Source organism: Gekko japonicus, unplaced genomic scaffold (genome assembly GCF_001447785.1).
Source record: "Gekko japonicus isolate JY-2015 unplaced genomic scaffold, Gekko_japonicus_V1.1 scaffold591, whole genome shotgun sequence".
NCBI lineage: Eukaryota > Metazoa > Chordata > Lepidosauria > Squamata > Gekkonidae > Gekko > Gekko japonicus.
The window spans coordinates 801594-824874 of NW_015171521.1; the positions used below are offsets into that span (position 1 = coordinate 801594).

The 23281-nt window shown below is 42.8% G+C and overlaps 1 protein-coding gene across 1 annotated transcript; it reads right to left on the reverse strand.

The window, feature by feature from the left end:
• Positions 1-4427: 4427 nt before the first annotated feature.
• Positions 4428-4979, reverse strand: TMEM217 (transmembrane protein 217). Its single transcript, XM_015419442.1, has one exon. The coding sequence runs from the start codon at positions 4977-4979 to the stop codon at positions 4428-4430; it is 552 nt and encodes a 183-aa protein (XP_015274928.1).
• Positions 4980-23281: the final 18302 nt, after the last annotated feature.

Here is a 23281-nt window from a genome sequence, read left to right on the forward strand (position 1 = left end):
TGCATTAACCACTGGTGTTTCATTATATATAAAATAACTGTGGTTGTTTCCACATAGTGGCAGTCCTCCACCTGGCTGCTGTTGCTGCAGATGTGGAGGCATTTGCAATGGTATCAGAGCTTCAACTGTGATCTTTCAAAAATAAAAACTATAGCAAAGCAGGTCTAAGAAAGTTTACAACAAAGTGAAGGAAAAGGTGGACGGGGCATGAGTGCACCACAATGTGGCACGAAATCTCTTAAAAGCACAAACACACACAGAACCCCCCCTAGTGTACTATGAGACTCAAGCCTGACCAACACAACCATACAGAAGTGACCTGTATTATAAATATGCAGGTTGAGCATGGGGAATCAAGTGTCTTTAAAGCAGTACTGCTGTGCTTTCAGTCATGACATGGCAGTCTCCTCCTGTTACCTCTAATCTCATGCATAGGTTCCTATGCAAGTTGTACAACTCTGCCCTTTAAGTAGTGTTGGCCAAAGGTGAATGCCTGGGGGAAGGAGGGACTTTTTTTAGAGCTTTAAATTAGCTTGTAATTGCTGGTCCCAATTTGAGCTCTGCCCTCCACTCCCATAACTGTTGGCCACAGCTCCAGATGCAGAGTCCTCTCTCCTCCTCCTCCTCCTCCTCCCCTATGGTGGTGGTCGTAGCAATGGTAGGGAAACAGATCTCAGCCACAGCACATGGAATGTTGCTAAAGAGGCCAATCTAGGTGTGCTTATTTTTAAAGAGTTGAGTCTAGGTTCCCTGGATCCAACTCAGGTGCACTGTAGCCACACAGCAGCTGCAGGGAATTGCTGTTAAGAAATAAAAGGCAAGGCTATTTGGGCTTGGACCACCACTGAGGAAGGGCTTCTGTCTCCCCCACCCCAACAATTTTCCTGCAGTGGAGAGGAGTTTTGGGGTATCTGTAGAACATTTTGTGCATGTAAAGCACCAAAAATGTGGAAGTAACTTCCTCTTCCAGCACCGTCTCAGTGCACAAAAATGGCATTATAGACCTATGTGGTCTGTGCTTCATTTTTAAAAGCCATTTTCCATAGGTGCTGCATGGCTGCAGGGAACCTGATTTGGGTCTAAGAAACTCAGATACAACTTTTTAAAACAAACATACCTAGTTTGGCCCTTAGCATGCCAGAAGCCGTGACCTAGGGCAGTTGGAATACCAATGTAACAGCATAGGTATTATGGGGGGGAGGGTGTGGTGGGGGACAGACCACCTCTCCTGCTTTCCTACCAAAGAGGAGAGGAGAGAGCTGCTGCTGGACTCGATTGAAGGAAGAAGTACTTCCTTGGTTCAGATCACTATCCAACGTATAGAAATGATAATGTTCATTTCAAACTGAAGTGGGGCAATATCCTAATTTTTATGTAGCTGCATCATGAGTGTAACTCACTGTTCACTATTGGCAGGCTAGAAGCAGAAAAATGTTTGGTTAATGGAATGGTTGAACTTAGGGCTTTGGTTTGTCCAACAGACTTCCACCTGTGTTAATTTTATCCTATTTGTTATTACTTCTGCCTGGTTGCTGTTTATTACCCCTGACTTCAGAGACATTTTGGCTATTGACCTGGCTTGTGGTGGTACAACTGGGTAATTTTTAGACTCTGTGCTAAATGGTTTAGACAATAATACCTATTTCAAATGTGAAACTCCAGCTTGCTTTTGAGCCCAGACGCTGGACTTCTGTCCCAAAATCCAGTATTGATGATACTACTGTTGGTTTGACTTAATGTCTACAGACAGTCAGGCATGCCTATATGTCTATGGTCTACTCCTTCAGCACATAAATTAAACAAATAATGTGCTTAAGGCAGGCTTGCATAACTTGTGCCTCAACGTGCTGAACGTAGCTCATTGGCAATGGTCAGGAGTCAGACGCAAGCTCAACAACCTGCAAACAAGAGGGGCAGAGGTGTTTTCAAGCATGTGGCAGACTACAAAACATAGCTGGTAAACTGTGTTTGTTTTGTTGAGTCAAGTTGCACAGGCTTGGATTAAAGCACAGCCACCACTGGCAGTAGCTGTGTGTCTCAGGGCTTATCATTATCAATATTTGTTCCTACATGAATTTCTGCCTATTGTCCAAATCAAGATGGGTAGCTGTGTTAGTCTGTCTGTAGCAACAGAAAAGAACAAGAGTCCAGTAACACCTTAAAGACTAACAAAATATGTGGCAGGGTATGACCTTTCATAAAGAAGTGAGCAGTGACTCATGAAAGCTCATAGCATGCCACATATTTTGCTAGTCTTTAAGGTGCTACTGGACTCTTGCTCTTTTCTACTACCTATTGTCCAGTTTAGGTGAGATGCTTTGCACAGAAGAAACTTTATTACTTTTGTCTTCCTGAAACATAGCTTGATTTCACAATAAACAGTTATTGGCCAATTTGTCTCTGGTGAGTGTGTACAAGCCTTGAGGCTTAAGGAATAAACAAGAGTATCACACCATGCTCAAAACAAACCCATCAGGAAGAAATAACTAATGGTATTAATTTCATGCAGCTGCAACAACTGCAAACTTGTCTCTGTATCTAGTTTAGCAGTTTAAATAGTAAAGTCTGGCTCAGGTCAGATGTCACAACAAGCTAGAGTTCCTATGTGATGGGCACAAATCTAGTTAATTGCTAAGCTCACACACTCTCTCCCTTTGTACACTGCACAAAAGTTGATGATGAAAGTCTTCAATTAATACCAATTAGTTGTAACTTCCAAATGCAGGGACTAGGATTTTCTTTCCCAGTAACTGGGATTCTTAACCAGGCTAAACTGTGGTTACGAACCCCATTCCAGGGAAAGATACTAAGATCAAACAGTTAAGTCACCCTACATTTGAACATTCTGAGTAATCCAAAGTTGAAGAGTTTAGTTGAAGAGTTCCATTTTCAATCTTGGAGCCTCATACGAGAGCCTTCGGGGTAGGGCGAACCCCATTCCAGGGAAAGATACTAAGATCAAACAGTTAAGTCACCCTACATTTGAACATTCTGAGTAATCCAAAGTTGAAGAGTTTAGTTGAAGAGTTCCATTTTCAATCTTGGAGCCTCATACATGAGCCTTCGGGGTAGGGCGGGATATAAATCCAAAGATAAAAATAAATACATTAAAAATAAAGACAAGAGGAGGAGAAAAGGGGAGGATGGAGTGAGCACATGAGCCCAACAATTAACCCAGTTTGTACCCATGACAAATAAACTCTGATTTGTTTGCAATGTTTGAATTGAGAGCTGTTACATTTACTTTTTCATTAGTTCCTGACTCTAATGCATGAAGGTTCCAGTACTATTTATCACTAGTAAATAGTAGGTAAGAAACTATTTGAATTCTAGGAAGTAATACTTATGTTTCTCAGGATTAGGAATATCAAAGACACAAAGGGGGGTAAATATATCTAAACACAATCAGGTCTGCATTGTGTTGCCATGGCCTATGGTGCAGTTAAATACATACTGACTGACTGCATTGTTGAAGAATGTGTGTTTGAACTACTGGAACTACATGTTATGCCAGCAAACACGCAACCTCATGTTTACTAAAAAGCTTGAATTACTGGGAGTATTTGTAGGGATAAATGAGAGGAATCAGAGGTGCTACTTCTCTCCTGAAACCATTACCTAGGCCATTTTCTTCTGTCCTGCTAGGGAAAATAAGACTATGACAGAGAGTGTGTGTGTGGGGGGGAGCAGTTGAAAAGGTTAGTACCCCTTTTCAACCTCCTTCTCCCCTGCAGATTCCCTCCCACCCATGCATGTTATTCAGTACACATGTGGTTGGGAATTTGTCATGCAGTTTCAGCCTATGAAAGAGAGTGAAAACAGCTAGCTCCTCTTTAAATTAGCATCTAGTAATAAAATATCACCATCTTGGTATTCAATGCATATGACCAACTAGAATCTCACTTTATCAGAGTCATACAACTGTGATACATTTGCATCTGGTAATATGGTGGGGTTAGGAACAGAGAAACAGAAGCATCCCTCTGCCCAAGTATCTTAGTCCTCATGCCCTGTGTTTCAGTGATACAAAACAGGAGCCTGTGGGAGGAAAAAACCTGCAAATACTGACAAAAGGCTTATGTCTATTAAGAACACCAAGCCAATCTGAAGGTAAAGCAATAATAATAAAAAATAAATAATAAAAAATAATAAAAATAATAAAAAATTAAACTACCTTAAATACTACTTGGGATGCTGTATGTGTAGCCAGTTTATACAATTTATGACCCACCAAGCCAAATACAAGCCTGTTGGCCATATATTGTGGTTTGTCAGATGCTTAATAGCCTCCCCCATTTTCTTCAGAGCCAGACAGGTGGCAGAAACATGAGGGCTATTAAATACCTAGGGTGGACAGCACTCTTGGTAGATCATGACTTTTGTAGGCCTGGAGTACACCAATGCACAAAACAGTTATTTGTCAGCTTTCACTGGATTTTCCTGCACATCCCCAACCTATACTTGGGAGGTTCTTGCACATGTTTAGACAATCGTCTTATTTTCAGTGACATCCGCCCTTTGCTTCTGCTTTCAAGAATCATCAGAGTATAAATTACAACATAGGAAAGCCAAAAGCAGTCCACAGGCAACCGACAGGCCAGCCCAAACCATTCCAAAGGATGAACAGAAAAGGGGATATAACGTGCAGCAAAGAAAGTCAAGATTAGAATAGTGAAGTTGGCTAGGTCATACAATATTATCCAAACAATGTAGGCTATCATACCCTCTGTTTTTCTATACCAAACAGAATAGATGAGTAGGAAACATGCAGGATAAGTTAGACAAGCCAGGAGAAGTGCTGTATAATAGTAATATATGATCAGATCCTTGGCAATGTGTAGATTCTTCTTTGCTCGATCCAGGTGAGCCGTTTCAAAGATAATATACATATTGGTCATTAGAATCATGTAGATACCAGCTACAATAGACCCTGTTTTTGGCAACATGCCACAGTAGCCACCTGTACAGAAGATGATCATTCTGCCTTCTCCAATAGTACCTTGAAAAACAAAGAGAGCTAATTCAGTCCAGCAGGGCATGGAAAATGTTTCTATAATTATCTGCAGAAGGTAACCCAAAGAATAAACTTAAACATATTTTAGAATAATAGATGAAGTATTGGAGAGAAAAAAAGAGGTACCACAATTTGTTAACCTATTGGCAAACAGATGAGTGATAACAAAGAAGAGTAAAATTGTGCATTTTAGCATGACTCGATGGATCCCAAATGTTTCACAGAGTATATGAGCACATACTACCACCAAAGATAATCCTGTTCCAACAAGATGCACTATATTTACTGAGCAATCCTAGGATTCTTCTGTGCAAGCTGGATGCTACAAGTTGCTGACTTAGGTCCCCTAAGCTGCATATACTGAAAAAACTCTGTGCTATCCCGATATTGCTGGAGTGCCAATACAACACCATTACCATAACACCAGGTGCATAGTTTAGGGATTATGACCAGGCAACATCAGTGTCATGTCAAGGGAGAAGCAAGACGTACTTGGTATTCTAAGCTTCTTCAGACTTCAACCCCCTGCCTCAATGGTGGGATGTTATTACCACCAGGAAAGGAGGTATAAGCTAAAATGTGCCCATTTAACTCAACGGAGAAAAGAGGAATGAGCATAGGTGGCCAAACTCATTATTTATTGATTTAGTAAGCATTTATAACTTCTCTCCCCCCACCCACCCCCTGCCACGATTCTTTCACTTACTCTCACTTTGTTAGGGAGAACACCAAAAAGACATCCTCAGAGATGGAGGGAGGAAAGGATAAATAGACAGACTCTTTTGACTCTGCACCTGGTTGGGGAAGAGACTGGCTGAAAAAAAAGGAATATTGCTTAAAAAATTACAGGATGGGACCAGAACAAAAATAAACAAATTTGTTAACTTTTACGATTATTGAACCTCTCTTAATTAATATCAAAAGGAAAATATTAGACGGGTAGGAAGAACTGTGGTATGTTTTTTTTAATTTATCCTTTACTCAGACAACTTGGTTACTATATATTTTCCCTTTTTGTAACCAGAAATGAAACTGCCTGATAGTGGTTGTTCTGCTTCACACATTAAAGCTTAAACTTGGCACAATGCTTACCAATGGATTTGAGTTAATAAAACAGGCTGGAATTCTAATTCTTACACTGGTTCAGTCAATACGAATGGCCTGTGATAATTTCAAATAGTTTCATTCATTTAGGAGCATCTTTTAAAGCCTGCAAGCACTTTTGTAATTCTGACACAGGGTCACAGACACAACAACACAATGGCAGGCACAGGAGGCAGGCTCAACGACAACATGTCAAGGAGTCAGATCATGCATAATTTTGTGGAGCCAACCACAAAATGTTAGGGAGTGAGGTCATGCATAACTATAATAGTAAGACTTCAGCATTTCAGGCAGAAGCTGTTTAACAGGATGCCTTTTAAAATGAACTTACTGTTTAAAAAAATTTTCTTGCATACACACAGCTCACCTTCAGTCATACAAATGTCTTTGTGCTATGACAACAGCTGCTGCTGAAGCAACTTTAAAAACTCTGCATAACCAATCAGAAGCCCTGCTGACCGAAAGTCCCACCCAGCCATGCCCACTTTCTAAAAAACACTTGGCGGGTGCCAGGAAAGTGATCAGCAGGTGCTATAGTGCCCACAAGCACCATGTTGGGAACCCCTGACTTAAAAAGATTTTTAGTTAGGACTAAAAACTATAGACCTAACTTCTGTGAGTGGCAGCAGTTAAAGCTGCAGTCTTAAGAGCAGCACTTCTCTGGAAGTAAGCCTTATTGAATAAAATTGGCTTTATTTCTGCTTGAGACTAAGTTACGAAGGAACTTATTGCTGTCAGATTTGATGGAATAAGACTGAAAAATGAGCTCACTGTGGTCTAGTAAGTTGGGCCAGCTGGGCAAATTCCACATCAAATTGACAGAACATTAGAGAAGCCATATTGAATCAGATTAATCCAGTCCAACACTCTGTGTCACACAGTGGCAAAAAACCAGTTGTCATCAGGAAGTCCACCAGTTGAGGGCAGAACTCCAGAAGCCCTCACATTGTTGCCCCCAAGAACCAAGAATACAGAGTGTTGCTGCCCCAGACACCATCTATACCTTGTAGCTAATAGCCACTGATGGGACTTCTGCTCCATATGTTTATCCAATTCTCTCTTGAAACTGTCTGTGCTTGTAGCTAGGGGTGTGCATTCAACTATGGCTGAACTGAAAAAATACCTGAAAAATACCTTGTCAGTATTCTTCGGATATTACATAAGCCGAATACAGATTACAGTTCTGTATTCAGCTACCAGTATAGCTGAACCCAAAAAAGCAGTAATTATCTGGCTTTTTTTTGGTTCATTTCCTATACGAAAAAGGTCTCATTAAACCTAACAGCTGGCTCAGCCGCCAGTCAGCTGTTGAGTTTAAATGCCTTTCTTTCCCTCCCAATGTCGGGAAGGGAAAGAAAGGCATTGTAAACATGCCTGCACTTGGAGAAGATCAGGAAGGGAAGCAGGTATGTTTGCCTGGCTGCCCTCGGTCTCCCAGCCTGCACGCCTTGGTGGGCGGGCTGGGGAGACAGAGGGCAGCCAGGCAAACATGCCCCCTTCTTCCCTGGGCCTCTCCGCTATTGCAGAGAAAGCCTCAGGAAGAGGGTGGAGGCCATGTTTAAATTCCTTTCTTCCCCTCCCGAAGATGGGGGGGGGGGGAAAGAAAGGCATTGTAAACATGACTGCTTCCCTTCCCGATCTTCTCCAGGCACCCCGCACCTTGGCTGGCTGGGGAGACCGAGGGCAGCTAGGCAAACATGCCTGTTTTCCTTCCTGATCTTCTCCAGGTGCCCCACAGCTGGGGAGGGAAAGAAAGGCATTGTAAACATGCCTAGGTTCCCTGCCTGCCCTTTTCCAGCTACAATCCCTCAGCTAGAGAAAGGAAGGCAGAGAGCCAGGTTTTCCATTGTCAATTTCACTCCCAGCTGACAGGCAGGGAGTGAAATTGACAGAGAAATCTGTAGGGTCTACCAGAGGGAAAGAAGGCATTCTAACATGCCTCCTTTCCCCCAGGTGGTGTAAATTGGACCCAAATATATTTGGGAATACCGAATATAGCCCTATTTTACTGGGGAAATTTGGCATTTACCAATATTTTTCGGGTCTGATTTACCTGAACCTGAAAATACCGGCATTCCCCCCCCCCCCAATCCCTACTTGTAGCCACCACGACACGTGTTAATTACTCTTTGGGTGAAGAAGTACTTCCTTTTATCTGTTGTAAGCCTATTGCTCATTAATTTAATTGAATGCCCACGAGTTCTTGTCTTGTGAGAAAGGGAGAAAAGTACTTCTTTCTCTACCTTCTCTATCCCATGCATAATTTTGTAAACTTCTATCATGTCACCCCTCAATCGCTGTTTCTCTAATCTAAAACCCCTAAACTCTTTAACCTTTCTTCACGGAGAAGGTGTTCCATCCCCTTAATCATTTTAGTTTCCCCTTTCTGCACTTTTTCCAATGCTACATCTTTTTTGAGGTGCGGTGATCAGAACTGTACACAATATTCCAAATGAGGCCCCACCATAGATTTATACAGGGGCATAATATTGGCTGATGTGTTTTCAGTTCCCTTCCTAATAATTCCCAGCATAGCATTTGCCTTTTTAATTGCAGAATGAAAACATCTGCAGTACATGGATTACCACAGATGCTGTCTGTGGTAGATACTATCCCCATGACAGGGCATGCTCTTTCCACATAGCCTCCAGTAGGTATTCAAGCAAGGATGTTCCCGTTTTCTAGACCATGAAGGAAGGCCTACCAGTCTGCATCGAACTGTCTCTATGTGCCAACTCTCTTTTCCTAGCAGAACTTCTGCAACTTTGCAAGCTGTTTTCCAGACAATTATGTGACAAGTAAAATCTAGCATGGGGAATGAAGTGATAGGGAAAGTTTTACCTGTTGTTCTGCTGCCTAACACACAACAGCTTATTCATCAGTCTTGCTTTCAAAACTCCATCTCCAGTGCTGCTCACTGCATCTCTGGCAAAGTTTGGTAAATATGGATCTGTCCCTATTTCCTGCTCATTGCAGGATCTGTGGGGCCTATAAAATGGAGATGTTCCCCAGGTCTATGGTTGAGGTAGCGGCAATTCATCTATACTGGCCTCTCCTGCTCTGCTCTATTCCATCATGGCTGATTTTCTCACCCACCCAATTGCTCTGCATCATTCCATCTATGGCTACCTACAATCAGAACCCCTTGGGACTTTTAATTGCGCAGCAGCCATAAAATGTTTTGGTAATGTAGATTTTAAGGTTGTATCATATTATATTGTATGTTTTCATCATGTTGTAACCTGCCCTGAGCCTGTTGTGCAGGGTGTTGGAAAATTGGTAAAAATAGTTACATATTCAGAGTTTGCAATGGATCTTTGTTCACTGGAAAGGAGGCAAATTCTTTCTATGTAAAAATCTTTATTTCAAAAGGGAAGGGTACACAGGAAAATCTACAAAAGAACAAACACTAAGACTACATCCTTACTGTTACTACCACACAACAGACACACATAGATAGTAATGGAGATTCTTCTTTTCTTCTTGACCCCTAGAAGGAAATCACCTGAATGCATTAACCAATGATTGTTAGTAAATAGGATTCAGTTTCCCAGGCTTTCTTTCCATTGGCTTTCTGCCAGGTTCCCTTCCAGGTCAGTCTAAACAATAACACACAAGGTAAGCACATTAACCCTCTAATGACTGACTTTAGACCTTGCAACACACAAATTTCCAACACCCCTTCTCAAGGTCTAACATGTAAGTCATTATACATGCACATACAACAAACATCACTCATGATTCACTTTAACATTTGCATCAACCATATTCAACATTTTATGAAGACGTTCAAATATTTCTTTGGTCAGTGGCTTAGTCAAAATGTCAGCCACTACTTCCTCTGTGCGACAATACTCAATCTCTATTAGCTCCTTCTGGTACAAATCTTTCACTAGTGCACACTTAATACCAATAGAACACTGTGGTGCGTTCTCCTTGATTGTCCTCAAACATGACTACAGGTACAGGTTCTCTAATTCCAAAGTCCTTCAACAAATGAAAAATCCATTCAAGTTTACTGCAGGCACTTGCTGCTGAGCCACACTCAGCTTCTGCTGCAGACTGTGCCACAACAGTTTGCTTTCTACTAGTCCAGTCTATTAGTCCATCTCCATAGAAGAATAAATATCCGCACATTGACTTGAAATTGTTTTATTCTTCTCCCCAGTTGGCGTCCATGTATCCAACTAGTCTTGACCCTTCAGATGGTGCAATTTTCAGTTCATTGTTCCTTTCAGGTACCTTGCTAGTTTCTTTACTGCACTCCAATCGTGATGGTTAGGCAAACTCACTTTTCTGTATAAGATGCTAACTACTGCTGTGATGTCAGGCCTCGTGGTTTTGCTCAGGTAGAGAAGTTTTCCAACTGCTTCTCTGTATTCTCTAATGTCTCTGAGAGGTCTTCCATCCTTTTCCTTTAGATATCCAGGTTCAAGTGGTATGGATGATGCTTTGCAGTTTTTCATACCAATCTATAAAGTCCATAATTTTTTGTTTCTGGCATAGAAGGAAGGTTCCGTCCTTGAGTCTTTCAACTTGTATTCCGAAGTAGTGTTTTACATCTCCAAGCTGTTTGATCAAGTTGTCAACGTAAACAAGAACGTACTGGTATTGTCCATTTTTAATTCTAGTGTACAGGAAAGGTTCAACTTTCCCTTGCTCAAAGCCTTGCTTCTGCAATAGTCCTGTAATTTTGTCATACCAAGCCTTTGCTCCTTGTTTCAGTCCATAGAGTCCTTCATTGAGTGTGTAAACGTAATTTTCTTGTCCTTCGACTTTGACACCCTCAGGTAGTTAAATAAATATTTCCTCAGATAGTTCTCCATTGAGGAATGCTGTCTTTATATCCAGATGCTCTACAATCATGTCTCTTGATGCTGCAACACTGAGAAGTGTTCTGAATGTTGCATGATTGATAACTGGAGCAAAAGTTTCAAAGTAGTCAGTCCCATATTCTTGTGAATAACCTTTGGCTACTGGGCATGTTTTGTATAATTCTACAGTCCCATTATCTTTATACTTGATTTTGAATACCCATTTGCATCCAACAGGCTTTCTGCCTGGAGGTAACTTTGTAAGAGTCCATGCTTCTTTCTCATATATGGATAGTATTTCTTGTTCCATTGCTTCAATCCATATGTCTCTTTCATTCGCAGGCAGGTTGCATACTTTCCAATTCTTAGGTTATTTTGCAGATGGTACAGTCTCACAAAATCCATATTTCTGTGGTGGTTGTCCTTTAGTGCTTCTTTCTGATCATCTCACACTGGTTGTGGGTTCTGCTGCCTCCTCTGGTGCGGTTCCTGCTTCCCCTTCTGTTCTGGTAGTTTCTTTAGAAGGTGGACCTGCCGGTTCCCCGGTGGTCACCACAGGTAACTATGCAACCAGTTCTTTAGGAGCAGTCTCAGAACTCTTTGGATCAGTTGCATTGGAAGCATGTGGCAAATTGCTCTCATCTACATATACAACATTTCATTCCCCAACTGTGTGATTTTGGGGGTTGTATATCCTGTATCCTTTTCCACCTACAGGATACCCTGCTACAAGTCCAATTTCAGCTCTGGGTCAAGTTTTCCCCTTTTCTCTTTTGGTATGTGAGTGTACCCTTTGGAACCAAAAGCTTTGATATGCTTTAGTTCAGGCTTCTTTCCAAACCAGGCCTCAAATGGAGTGGTTCCGGTTATTTTCAAGGGTACTCTATCGTGCAAATACATGGCTGCGTTGACAGCTTCACCACATAGGGTATTTGGTAAGCCTGAGTGTATTAGCAGAGCCCTACACATGTCCTGAATTGTTTGTGTAGTGGTTAAGTGCGCAGACTCTAATCTGGGTGAACTGGGTTTGATTCTCCACCACTTGCACCTGGCTGGATGCCCTTGGGCAAGCCATAGGTCTGATAAGAGCTGTTCTTGAAAAAGAGCAGTTTCTGTCAAGAGCTCTCTCAGCCCCACCTACCTCACAAGGTGTCTGTTGTGGGGAAGGGAAGGGAAAAGGAGTTTGTAAGCACAAGGTAAGCACATTAGCCCTATAATGACTGACTTTAGACCTTGCAACACATATTACTTATTGCTGTACGCCCAACCACATGCGCCCTTGATCCGTGCCCTTCCTGGCTCATTAAAGCGGGCCATGAGGGGTTTCGAGGCGCTCTTAAGGAGATTGTCAACAAGTCCCTCGCTGAGGGACGGTTCCCGGGAGCTCTCAAGGAGGCGATGGTCCGCCCTCTCCTGAAAAAACCATCTCTGGATCCGGCCATATTGGCTAACTATCGGCCGGTTTCCAATTTGCCCTATTTGGGCAAACTGATTGAGAGGGCGGTGGCGGTACAGCTTCAGGGTTTTCTGGATGCTTCTATTCTTGATCCCTTCCAGTCCGGCTTTCGCCCAGGTCACGGGACGGAGCTGGTCGCTCTTACTGACGACCTCCGTAGGCACCTGGATCGGGGCAGTTCGGCGGTGCTGCTGTTATTAGATCTGTCGGCTGCGTTTGACGTGGTCGACCACCAGCTGCTTGCCCACCGCCTCGCCGACGTGGGGATACAGGGACTTGCCTTACAGTGGCTTGTCTCCTTTCTCCAGGGTCGGGAACAAAGGGTGGTGCTTGGGGAACAGCAGTCCAGGAGACGCCCTTTAGAGTGTGGCGTACCCCAGGGCGCAGTACTGTCCCCGATGTTATTTAACATCTTTATGCGCCCCCTTGCCCAGGTGGCGCGGAGGCATGGGCTGGGTAGTCATCAGTATGCGGATGACACCCAGCTCTATCTGATGTTGGGTGGCCAGTCGGATTCTGGACCGGAAGAAACAGGCCGTGGCTGGTTGGCTTCGGCTGAGTCGGTTGAAGCTAAATCCGGCGAAGACGGAGGTCCTGTGCCTGAGCCGTGGCGGTTCAGGGTTGGGGGTCCCGCTCCCGGCCTTCGATGGGGCACTACTTGTGCCAGCGCCGGAGGTCAGGAGTTTGGGGGTGCTCCTGGATGCCTCCCTGACAATGGAGGCCCAGGTAGTGGCCACTGCTAAATCGGCCTTTTATCATCTTCGGCTGGTGCGGCAGTTGGTTCCCTACCTTGACCGCCGCGACCTGGCGACGGTGATCCATGCGACGGTCTCCTCGAGACTTGACTACTGTAACGCTCTCTACATGGGGCTGCCCTTGTCTCAAATCCGGAAGCTGCAGCTGTTGCAGAACGCCGCGGCCAGGCTGCTGATGGACCTCCCATGTCTGGAGCACATCCAGCCAGTGCTTAGGTCACTGCACTGGCTGCCTATAGCATACCAGATTCGTTTCAAGGTGCTGGTGCTAACCTTTAAAGCCCTATATGGCCAGGGATCTACCTACCTGAGGGACCGCCTTTCCCTGCATAGACCCCAGAGAGCACTACGGTCTGGGGCCCAACACCAACTGATTATTCCAGGCCCCAAGGATGCAAGGCTCACTAGGACCAGAGCTTTTTCTGTGGCGGCTCCTTACTGGTGGAACGAGCTCCCGGAGGAGATCAGGGCCCTGTGGGACCTTTTACAGTTCCACAGGGCCTGCAAGACGGAGCTCTTCTGCCAGGCCTTCCAATAGGAGCCGCCACTACTGTTACCACCAATGATCCTAGCGAATGCTTGGATCCCAGGTCCAGCACAGACATATCGCCAGGACCAGCGGAGCGATGGATGATGATCAGAGATGGAGAGCTGGAATGCACGCCATCTAATTCTATTACTGTATGCACTTTATTGTTAACTGCTAATTTATGTGTTGAACTGAGTATGTGATTTTATAGAGTTTTAAGATTTTTATGATATACTAATTAGGTACATGGTACCGCTTTGTTTGGAGCTGCGGTGGCTCAAGTGGTTAAGACGCTGAACTGCAGGCTGTGGAAGGTCAGTAGTTCAGCAGTTCAAGACCCGGGTGCCGCAAGACGGGGTGAGCTCCTTTCTCTAGTTCCAGCTCCTGCCAACCTAGCAGTTCGAAAGCAAGAAATTGCAAGTAGATAAATAGGTACCACTTCGGTGGGAAGGTAACAGTGTTCCGTGCGCCTTGGTGTTTAGTCATGCCGGCCACATGACCACGGAAACGTCTTCAGACAGCGCTGGCTCTTCGGCTTTGAAACAGAGATGAGCACCGCAACCCTAGAGTCGGATTCGACTGGCTTTCTAGCAAGGGAACCTTTACCCCTTTGTTAGCCACTCTGAGCCTGTTCGCGGGATGGGCGGGGTATAAATATGATAAATAAATAAATAAATAAACACGGGGAAGGGCAGGTGGGTAGGCGAAAAATCAAATAAATAAACTATTCCCTTCATCTGTTTTCAGGATAGGGAGCGGGGCCAATGGGGTTAAAGAGGTTCTTGCTACATTACTTCCAACAAATGGGAGGCTCCTAAGAGCTCATAATACAATGACTGCAGTATTAGAAACTATGCAGTTAGCTTTATGACATGGAAGAGAGATTGATAATAATACCTGCTGTAGCAATAAAGAGTGGTGGTAGAAGTGCTGTCAAGCTGCAGCCAACTTATGGTGACCCCATAGTGTTTTAAAGGCAAAAGCCACCCTGGTAGCAAGTTGCAACCCTGGGCCCAGAGCAAATTCTACTTAGCTTCTGAGATCTGATGACATCAGGCTAGCCTGGACCATCCAATAAAGGGTAGGCTGAGATAATCAAGGGAGCAAGGGCAGCTAGCTGTCTAAACAGTATAACTGGTTCATTTGCACTGATTGGTTCTTTTGATGCATGCTGCCTGCTTTGTTTGGTGACCATAGCCAGTATTTGAATTTTGTTGATACACCCATGCTGTTCTCACAGGGCTGGGGCTATCTCAGTTCTTCACTACTGGTGTATAATAGCATGGGGCTTGTACCCCTATCTCCTGTTTTTCATCACAATGTTTTGTTTTCTAGAGAACTGCTGAGGAGATGACAATTTTTTTCTATAAATGTAAAGTTGTGCCTTCCCTTGTTGCTTGGCACTCTGTTCCCCTTGCCTTTCACAAAGACTCCCTACCATGGGTTTGTCCTCCGTGATTTCACAGCTGCAGGGATGCCTGGAAGAGATACTTGGACTCGTTTCATTTCTTCTTTTTGTGTCCTTCTGTCAAAAGCATTGTGGTTTGTGGTCTTGTGTGGCGTAAGAGGATTCAACTTTCAGCCATTTGCAGAGTCACATGGAATATGACTATTCCAGGGTTTTTATTGCGAATGCCATAATGCTTCAAAGTTGAGGCTGCAATGTTGTTTGTGTCTTCTGTGTCCTATACTGGATTTGTGATGTTGCATGGTGATGCCACAGGGGTATGCTGCTGTCTTTGTGTGTGGATTGGCTACATCCCAATCATGACTAACATATAGGCATCATTGGTTAGTCACGCTGTGACTGGTAGATGTTGATAATATCGCCATGGATTTGGTGGTGTTGCCAGGTGTTCTGCCCAGATTTTTTCTCTTTACTTCTCTGCTGGGAGAACAAAAGAGGCCAGCTAATTATATCAGTATAAATACCAGCATAGCCACAACTATCATAGACTGGACCATAGGATTTTTATGGCGTTTCTCTCAGAACTATTCCATCCTATTCTATCTGGACTGATCTTGCAATGAAGTACTTCCACTAATGTGCAAATAGTGGCTTCTCTCTTTGAACAAAAATATACATCCATAGCTCTATCATTCAGAATGTTTTAAGTTGTGATCTTTAATCTGCATGAAGTCTTCCTTACCTGTGGTTATTCAGTTTAAAATGTGTCAATTATTCACACATCACTCTATACTTCTGCTCATCAAGGTGAATGCCAAAACAAATTATTCACAGTAGTTCTCAAGACCTCTTGTTCTACCTTTTAGACTGCTCTTCAAAGCTAACCTTTATTCAGCACAATGAAGTACATGTATGCCTCTATTAAATAGACATATGTTTCCCTAGCACTTATCTCCCTGTTATTGTGTTAACACCTCAGCAATGTTCAGGATGAAGTTACTCTCTTGTGATACATTAACATGGTGCTCTGAGAAGACTGACCAAATTTAAGACATGTCTGTTTGCTCAATTTAATACCAATACATATGCTTAGAATACTTGGAACTGGGGCTCAAAATTTTTTCAACTTTGTGTCTCACAAATTCTGCAGACACTCCATAGGGTTTAATTTGAAGTTCTGGTTGTCACCTACAAACCATTAATAGCCTTGGACCCATATACCTTCAGGACTACCCCTCCTGCTATGCCCCACCACAGCTGCTTCACTCATCTGAGTAAAGCCTTCTGAAGGACAAACACTTGTCAGGGAAGCTCTAGGCTGATCCTGCATTGAGCAGGGGGTTGGACTAGATGGCCTGTATGGCCCCGTCCAATTCTGTGATTCTAAGGTGTCAACCTGCAAATGGGTAATATCAGCAACTGCCAATTCACATGCATTCTCTGTGGTGGTTCCCACTTTGTGGAAAGTACTTACTTCACTTATATCCCACTTTTCTCTCAATTGGAGACCAAAAGTGACTTACAACATTCTCCCCTTCTCTGTTTTATCTTCACAACAACCACGTGAGGTGGTTAGGCTGAGAGTGTGTAACTGGCCCAGTCATCCAGAAAGCGTCCATGGCAGAGTGGGGATTTGAGCCTGGCTCTCCCAGATCTAGATCTGATGATATAATCACTATGCCCTGCTGGAACGGCCTTCCTGAGGTGTTCTGGAAGGCCGCTACACTTCTGTCATTCCACAATATGTGCAAAACAGAAATGTTCAGGAGGGCATTCTTATAGAGGGGTTACCTTTGTGACTGCCTTTCTTCATTGTGGAATGTCATGCCTCACACAGCTTTTGTTGCCTTAAACAGGACTTTTTTGTTTGCATTCTTTTTCAGTTCTATAATCCTCACCCTACTGCACTGTTTACTGGAGGTCTTTGCTGTCTGATAGAATATGGAAAGCAATTAAATAATCCATCTTGAGTCTCAGTGAGAAAGGTGGGCTACAATAAACTGTAGTTCTATTTTGACTTATTACTTCTTTTAGAGAGCGTAATATCAGGAGGTACCAAATCTGCTCCGATTTAACTGTGAATGGCAATGATGTCACAATCATTTATATATCTATTGAAACTTAGTACTGACAGTAGATGTCAATTCCTGAAAGAGGATATAAATTTTGTTGTGTTTTACTGATGGATTAGTTTAAGTGAATTCTCAACTACTAAGTAACCTGCAGTTCAACAGGAATGGTTACAACCAGAAAACAGGTCGGCACCAGCCAAACCTCCTGCCTTTCCACAACGAGCAAGAAAGTACTTCACCTGCTGCCTAAATATCTCCAGGACAGAGAGAGATCTGTATTGGACCAGGTTTTTACAACCCTGAAACTGTTGCTTTCTAAATGGAAGACCTGCCCTAAGGAGGCATGGGGGTTTCTTAGAAGATGCATGTGTCTCAAGGATTTTATCTAGCCCCCGTTTGCTATATATTCTGGCAGAGTCAAAAGACTGATCCACTTCTTTCAACATTCTCCCCTATGAATGTGATAAACACAGCTTGGAGCTTTGGGTCCCCTTCCCCTATATTTACTGATGGGTTTAGGGGATGTTGAGTAAATGGCCTATTCTGCATGGGCTTGAACCATGACCCTCCAGTTAGGAGATCAGCACTGCTCTCAGTTCATCCAACTGTTTTGCCCTTCTGCACCCATTGACTTCAATGGGATTAGAAGGATATAACTGTGTTTAGGATGGCTCTGCACATCACCTTGAAGGCAACGTTGTCAACTAAGAAAGATCTGCCTTGGATCAGGCTTCTAGAAACCTGAAACAGTTGCTATCTTTGAAAATGAGGTGGAGCAGTTAGGGCCAGTAGAAACCCAATGTTATTGACTTTTACAAACCTATTAGTTGTTAAAACGTTCTTGAAATACCTAAAATTGTTTTCACTTAGCAAAAAGAAAGCAGGGTGTTCCTTGATGGGACATGACTTGCCTGAGGCCCTGCAGAGCCACCACCAGTCTGAGTAGACAGTACAGACCTTGGTGACTTCCACATGGGGAAGGGACTTTATAGTTTCCCATTGGTGGCATGGCTTTCACATGGAAGGTTCCCTTACAGTTTCCCTGCCACAGTTCCCTGGAGGTGGCTACCCCTCCTCTCCTGGGACACCAGGGCATTTGCAATTATAAAAAGAATCTGCACTAGAATGCTGTTATATTGATATACCATTGTAATTGGAAGTGTAACATTTTCTCTGAATTCCCAGCTTTTCTTTTAAAAAAGCAAGGCTCTAGCCCTCTCCTTTATGAAGATATGCCTCCTTTATAAAGATACAACAGAAAGAGCTAGAGACTTACTTTTTAAAAATGAAAACTGAGAATTCAGAGAACCTACTACACCTATAGTTATAGTGGTATATCAATATAATGATATTCTAGTGCTGATTAAAAATAAAAAGTACCCCAGGGGCAAGAAGGGGACATGGCTGCCATCAGGACAGGGTCAGAGAAAATTGCTGCCATGTGGGCTACAAAACCTGAACTTCACATTTTTCAGAGAAAAGCCAGGGAAATCCCAAGAGGTACACAAATGCACCATAATGCTGTGGGGAAGCATGAAAAGAACCCACTTCCCAAAAGCATTGAACCTGAGGAAATCGCCCTTGACAGACCAACGATCTCACTCAGTAGAATGCAGTTTTGTGTGATCTCCCTAGCCAGGCAATTTCAGAAATGATGTGGGAATCTGCATTGCAGTCTTAGCATGAGCCTGAAACAGAGATCCTCTTAGCCCAGGCTATCAAAATATTGTGGTATGTATGCAAATATCTTTCAGCTCCCTGCATATGAAGGTGTGCTCAAAACATTCCAAACCAAATAAGAGCTCAAGGCTATCTGGTTCCATATATAAGTAAATACTCAGAAGAGAGCATTCAGATTTCCTGAAACAGTGAGGCACTATGCAAATATAGAAGACCATATGTTTTAAGTAACAATGTCATCAACAAATCAGGTTTGATTTCTGCTTTTCTTTAAGCTCAAACAATTGAAAGAACAGATAATGTGTATCTGGGTATAAACCATGAAAACAGCCTTTAGTTTTGCTCTGTCCTAAATTCTTGTAGCGGTGCTTTCAGTTGGGGGGCGGGGGGAGAGGCAGTACACAGAATTAGATTCTTTTCCTTTAGTTTTGGTCTTGTCCTGAATTTAAAAACTTACTGGATGCCATATCCTATTCACTGTCTAGTTCAGGGGTCTTCAACATGGTGCCCGCAGGTGCCATGGCACCCTCTTGACACCTTTTCTGGTGCTCACCAAGTGTTTTTAGGAAGTGGGTGGAGCCAGGTAGGGCTTTTGCCCAGTAAGGCTTCTGATTGGTTGTACAATTTTTTTTAAGTGTTGCTTTGGCACCAGCTGCCACCACAGCACAAGGATCTGCAGTATGTTATTGAGTTAAGATCTGGCAATCATTTTGTGGCTGTCTCTGCCTCCTGTGGCAGCCAATCTGTTGCTGCGCCCACCATACCATGTCAAAATTCCAAATGCACCCGTAGGCTCAAAAAGTTTGGTGACCCCTGGTCTAGTTTTTATGAACAGGAAAACAATGCAAGAAATGTACCCTCAACAAAAATGGTGCTTTGTTTTTGTCCATAGTAGCATTCTATTGCCCTCTAGTGGTGACTAATGCAACTGCCCATTCTGTTCAGAGAAAAATGGTTGCTTGATTTCTTTTTTACGGTGCTCAGTTTGAAGCCACAGTGAGGCTGTGATTGCACAGTCTATCTAATCTCTATTTTAGCGGGAAAATGGAGGGACAGTAGCTATACAAATGGATGCTTATAGGGGCGAGGAAAAGTGCAGATCAGACACAGAAGAGTGTTTGAAACAGTACTGATCTGCAGCAAATTCCTGGTGCACACACAACCTAATTACCCAGTACAGTTTCCATTTCAAAATACAAAGGGTAAGCTTGGACTGTGACATTAAGCAGTGTACATAAATTGGTCTCAAAGAGGTAGCTGCACTATCCAAGTCTGCTCTTGGGGATCCTCTTCAAATATGCTGAACACTCCTTTAAATAATTAATTGAAATCATAGACAGAATCTTTGGGTCAGGCACCACACAACTATGCAGCTTGGCACACTACCCCACTATAATACAGGCAATAAGAGGGGGGGGGCCCGCGGGGGGGGGGGGGGGGAGACATAATTTGCCTTCTTGAAAACCTTGAAAACCAAGGTGCAAGTGATCTGGTCTAACTAATACTAAGCATCTTTACCCAGCCAAGCCAAAGAATTAGGCTAAATTAGGAAAGTAGCAAATCAAACCAGAGCAAACAAACCTGCAAACTGAAGGCATCACCTAAGGCAGCATTAGTTCAAGCAGTACATCTGTTCTAGGTTAGCTAAAATAGATTACAGGATGGGAAAAGGAAATAGTTTCTCATTGCTTATCTCTAATCCCAACCATATATATTTCTTTTTAGGGCTGCAAGTTCTGAGATTCTGAGCACTGGAAGGCTGTCCGCTGTTCAGGTGTTTCAGAAACAGATCGGGGGGATGGGGTGGGGAACAAGCCTCCTGTCTTCCCTTAAACCAAGCTACATGTGGCAATGAAACCCAGCGTGCTACATTTTGTTGTAGGTTCTAGCCTGTTCCCTTTAAAAACAAAACTTCCTGGATAAGTGCCTATCACAAAGGCCACAAAACAATCCCACTTAAAGACAGGTGGCATTTTTGCAAACTTGGGGAACTCCTTAGATATGCAGAAACAATATTAGTTTGTAAATTGAAAAAAGGCACCCTTTTACTCCCCCCAAAAAAGAATAGCCTAATGAGGACTGTGCATGCTCACTGCCCTTGAACCATTCAGAAACAGTTAAAGAAAATGAGAAGAAATGAGGAAATGGCCTGCTCATTGCCTTCTTATAGTTCCTTAAGGAAAAGGTTGGATGAGGGGGAATTTTAAAAGCGTTCATTTCTCCTACTGCAATTTCTTGTGAGCCCCCAATTTGATTTGCTGCTAACCTGCAGATTTTACAGGCTAATCTTACTGCTGAGTTGGACATATACCATCAGCATTATAACTATTATTGAAAAATACATCTTTATAAGAAGCCATGGAATCTGGGAGTTTACTTGTTGCACCTGAAAGGGGAAGCAAGTGACATAGTAGTGGAACTAGCCAATCAGAAAGCAGATCAGTAAGGTTAAACTGGAGATGCCTAGGGATATGTGTGAATGCATGTTCACTGTTACTCTTACTGTCTTTAAGGTCACAATTAGTCTTTTTCTGTAGAGTTCAACCCTGGGGATTATTTTGCCTTTGAGTGCTCTTCCTTGATCAGCCATCAGACTGTACTACCTGCACTAATGTTGGATGATGGAAAATCAGACTTATTTGTCCTCTAAATGTTATATAAGCATACAAACAATAACAATTCCATTCTAGTAAACCTAGTTCTAAAACCCTATGTAGATTTTAATAAATGATTTCTTAACGTTTGCCTCTGTGCACTAAAATATCAATATTGATTTAAGTAACAATCTTGCAAGTTTCTATGGTTAATCACTCCTGAAATTAAAACCCATACTTCACCTTTCCTCTTTGATGTGGTTCCTCTGATCACGTCTTCCCCTTAGTTCCCCATTTAATCAGTACTGTTGTATCACAAGACCAGAACTGTGTTTGTTGTCACATATTTTCTGTGGGAAAAAAGGAAGGAGTAATGAAACAAGAAGTAGCCGCCCTGAGCCTGCTTGCGGGATGGGCGGGGTATAAATACAATAAATAAATAAATAAAAAATAATTTCTATGCACTGATCTGTATATTTTTGCCATTCAGTGCACCTAACGTAGCCATATTGAAAACACAAAGCACTAGTTTTTTGACGTATAGCAAGCACAGGCAAGATACATTGCTTCTGCCCTTCGTGCACTGTTTCATGACTCTGATTTCCACTTTTTTCACGGACAACATAGGCAATTTAGTAGAGATGCCATATAATTTAGTATCTTGCAGGTGACTCTAAAACACTGAAGGGGGCAAATTTCCCTATTTCATCTTATTGCATTGCAAAAGAGTTTGTTTATGTATTTTATTGGATTTGTATCCCGCACTCCCTGCATAGCAGGCTCAGGGTGAGTTCCATCAGATATAACAAACAATATATAGTATACAAAATTAAAACAGTGAAAACGCCAATAAAATACAGCAACATTTATCAAGTACAAGTTATAGTTAAAGCCTCACAAACGCCATCTCTTTCAAGTTTCAGTCCTTAGATGGTAATACAGTTCTGGAAAGCACATGGATCTATTGCCATGAATAATTGTTATCTTTGTCCAAACCTTGTTCATTTGTTAAAAAGATGGGATTAACGGGCAGTAGATGCAGGATAGACACAATGAAGTATTTCTTCACTCAATAAGCAATTAAAGTGTAGAATTCACTGCCAGTGGGATGTAGTGAGGGTCATTATTGCCATTGTGAATATTATAGTTCTGTCAATCATTATCCTTTCTATATACCTCCAAGATAAAGCGCTGTCACTGCTCCTCTGCCTCGCTCCAGTCACAGACTACCTAGTAGATGACTTTAAAAGGAGATTGGACAGATTTGTGGAGGATAAGGTCCATCAATGGTAACTAGCATGACTAAAGGCAACCTCCACATCCAGAGACAGTAAGCCTCTGAATACAGTGCTAGGAGGCAAACTCAGGGAAAGGCTTTCGCATCTATGCCCTGTTTGCTAGTCCTCCATGGCATCTGGGTGGCCACTGTGAGAAACAGGTGCTGGACAAGATGGACAGTGTTCTGACCCAGCAGGACACTTCTCATGTTCAGGCTTCACTCATCAACGTATTTTGTCCATATCCTCAGGTTCAATTAATTGAAAGATACCCATTTAAATCTTACAGTTAGAAACCTCATGCTGGATTGCAACTGTTTTTCAGGTCACTGACCTGGCATTCAACAGAACTTTTTTTTATCATTTATAATTTTTATTTTTTATAAACAAACAGCATTCAACAGAACTTTTTGACCAACATACCCAGGGTTTATTTGATTAGGAAAAGGATCAAAAGGAAGGCAATTGTCTTGATTCTCTTCTTCTTAACTGACATATCTTGTTCTTGCCAAAATACCTCCATGAGATAATGGCCCGAGATCTCATCAACCCCTACACCCCTGCTCCAGTTCCCTACA

What these genes read in the sequence shown, in the direction of transcription:
- TMEM217 (XM_015419442.1), bottom strand. Translation starts at nt 4,979, where the DNA reads ATGATCATCTTCTGTACAGGTGGCTACTGTGGCATGTTGCCAAAAACA.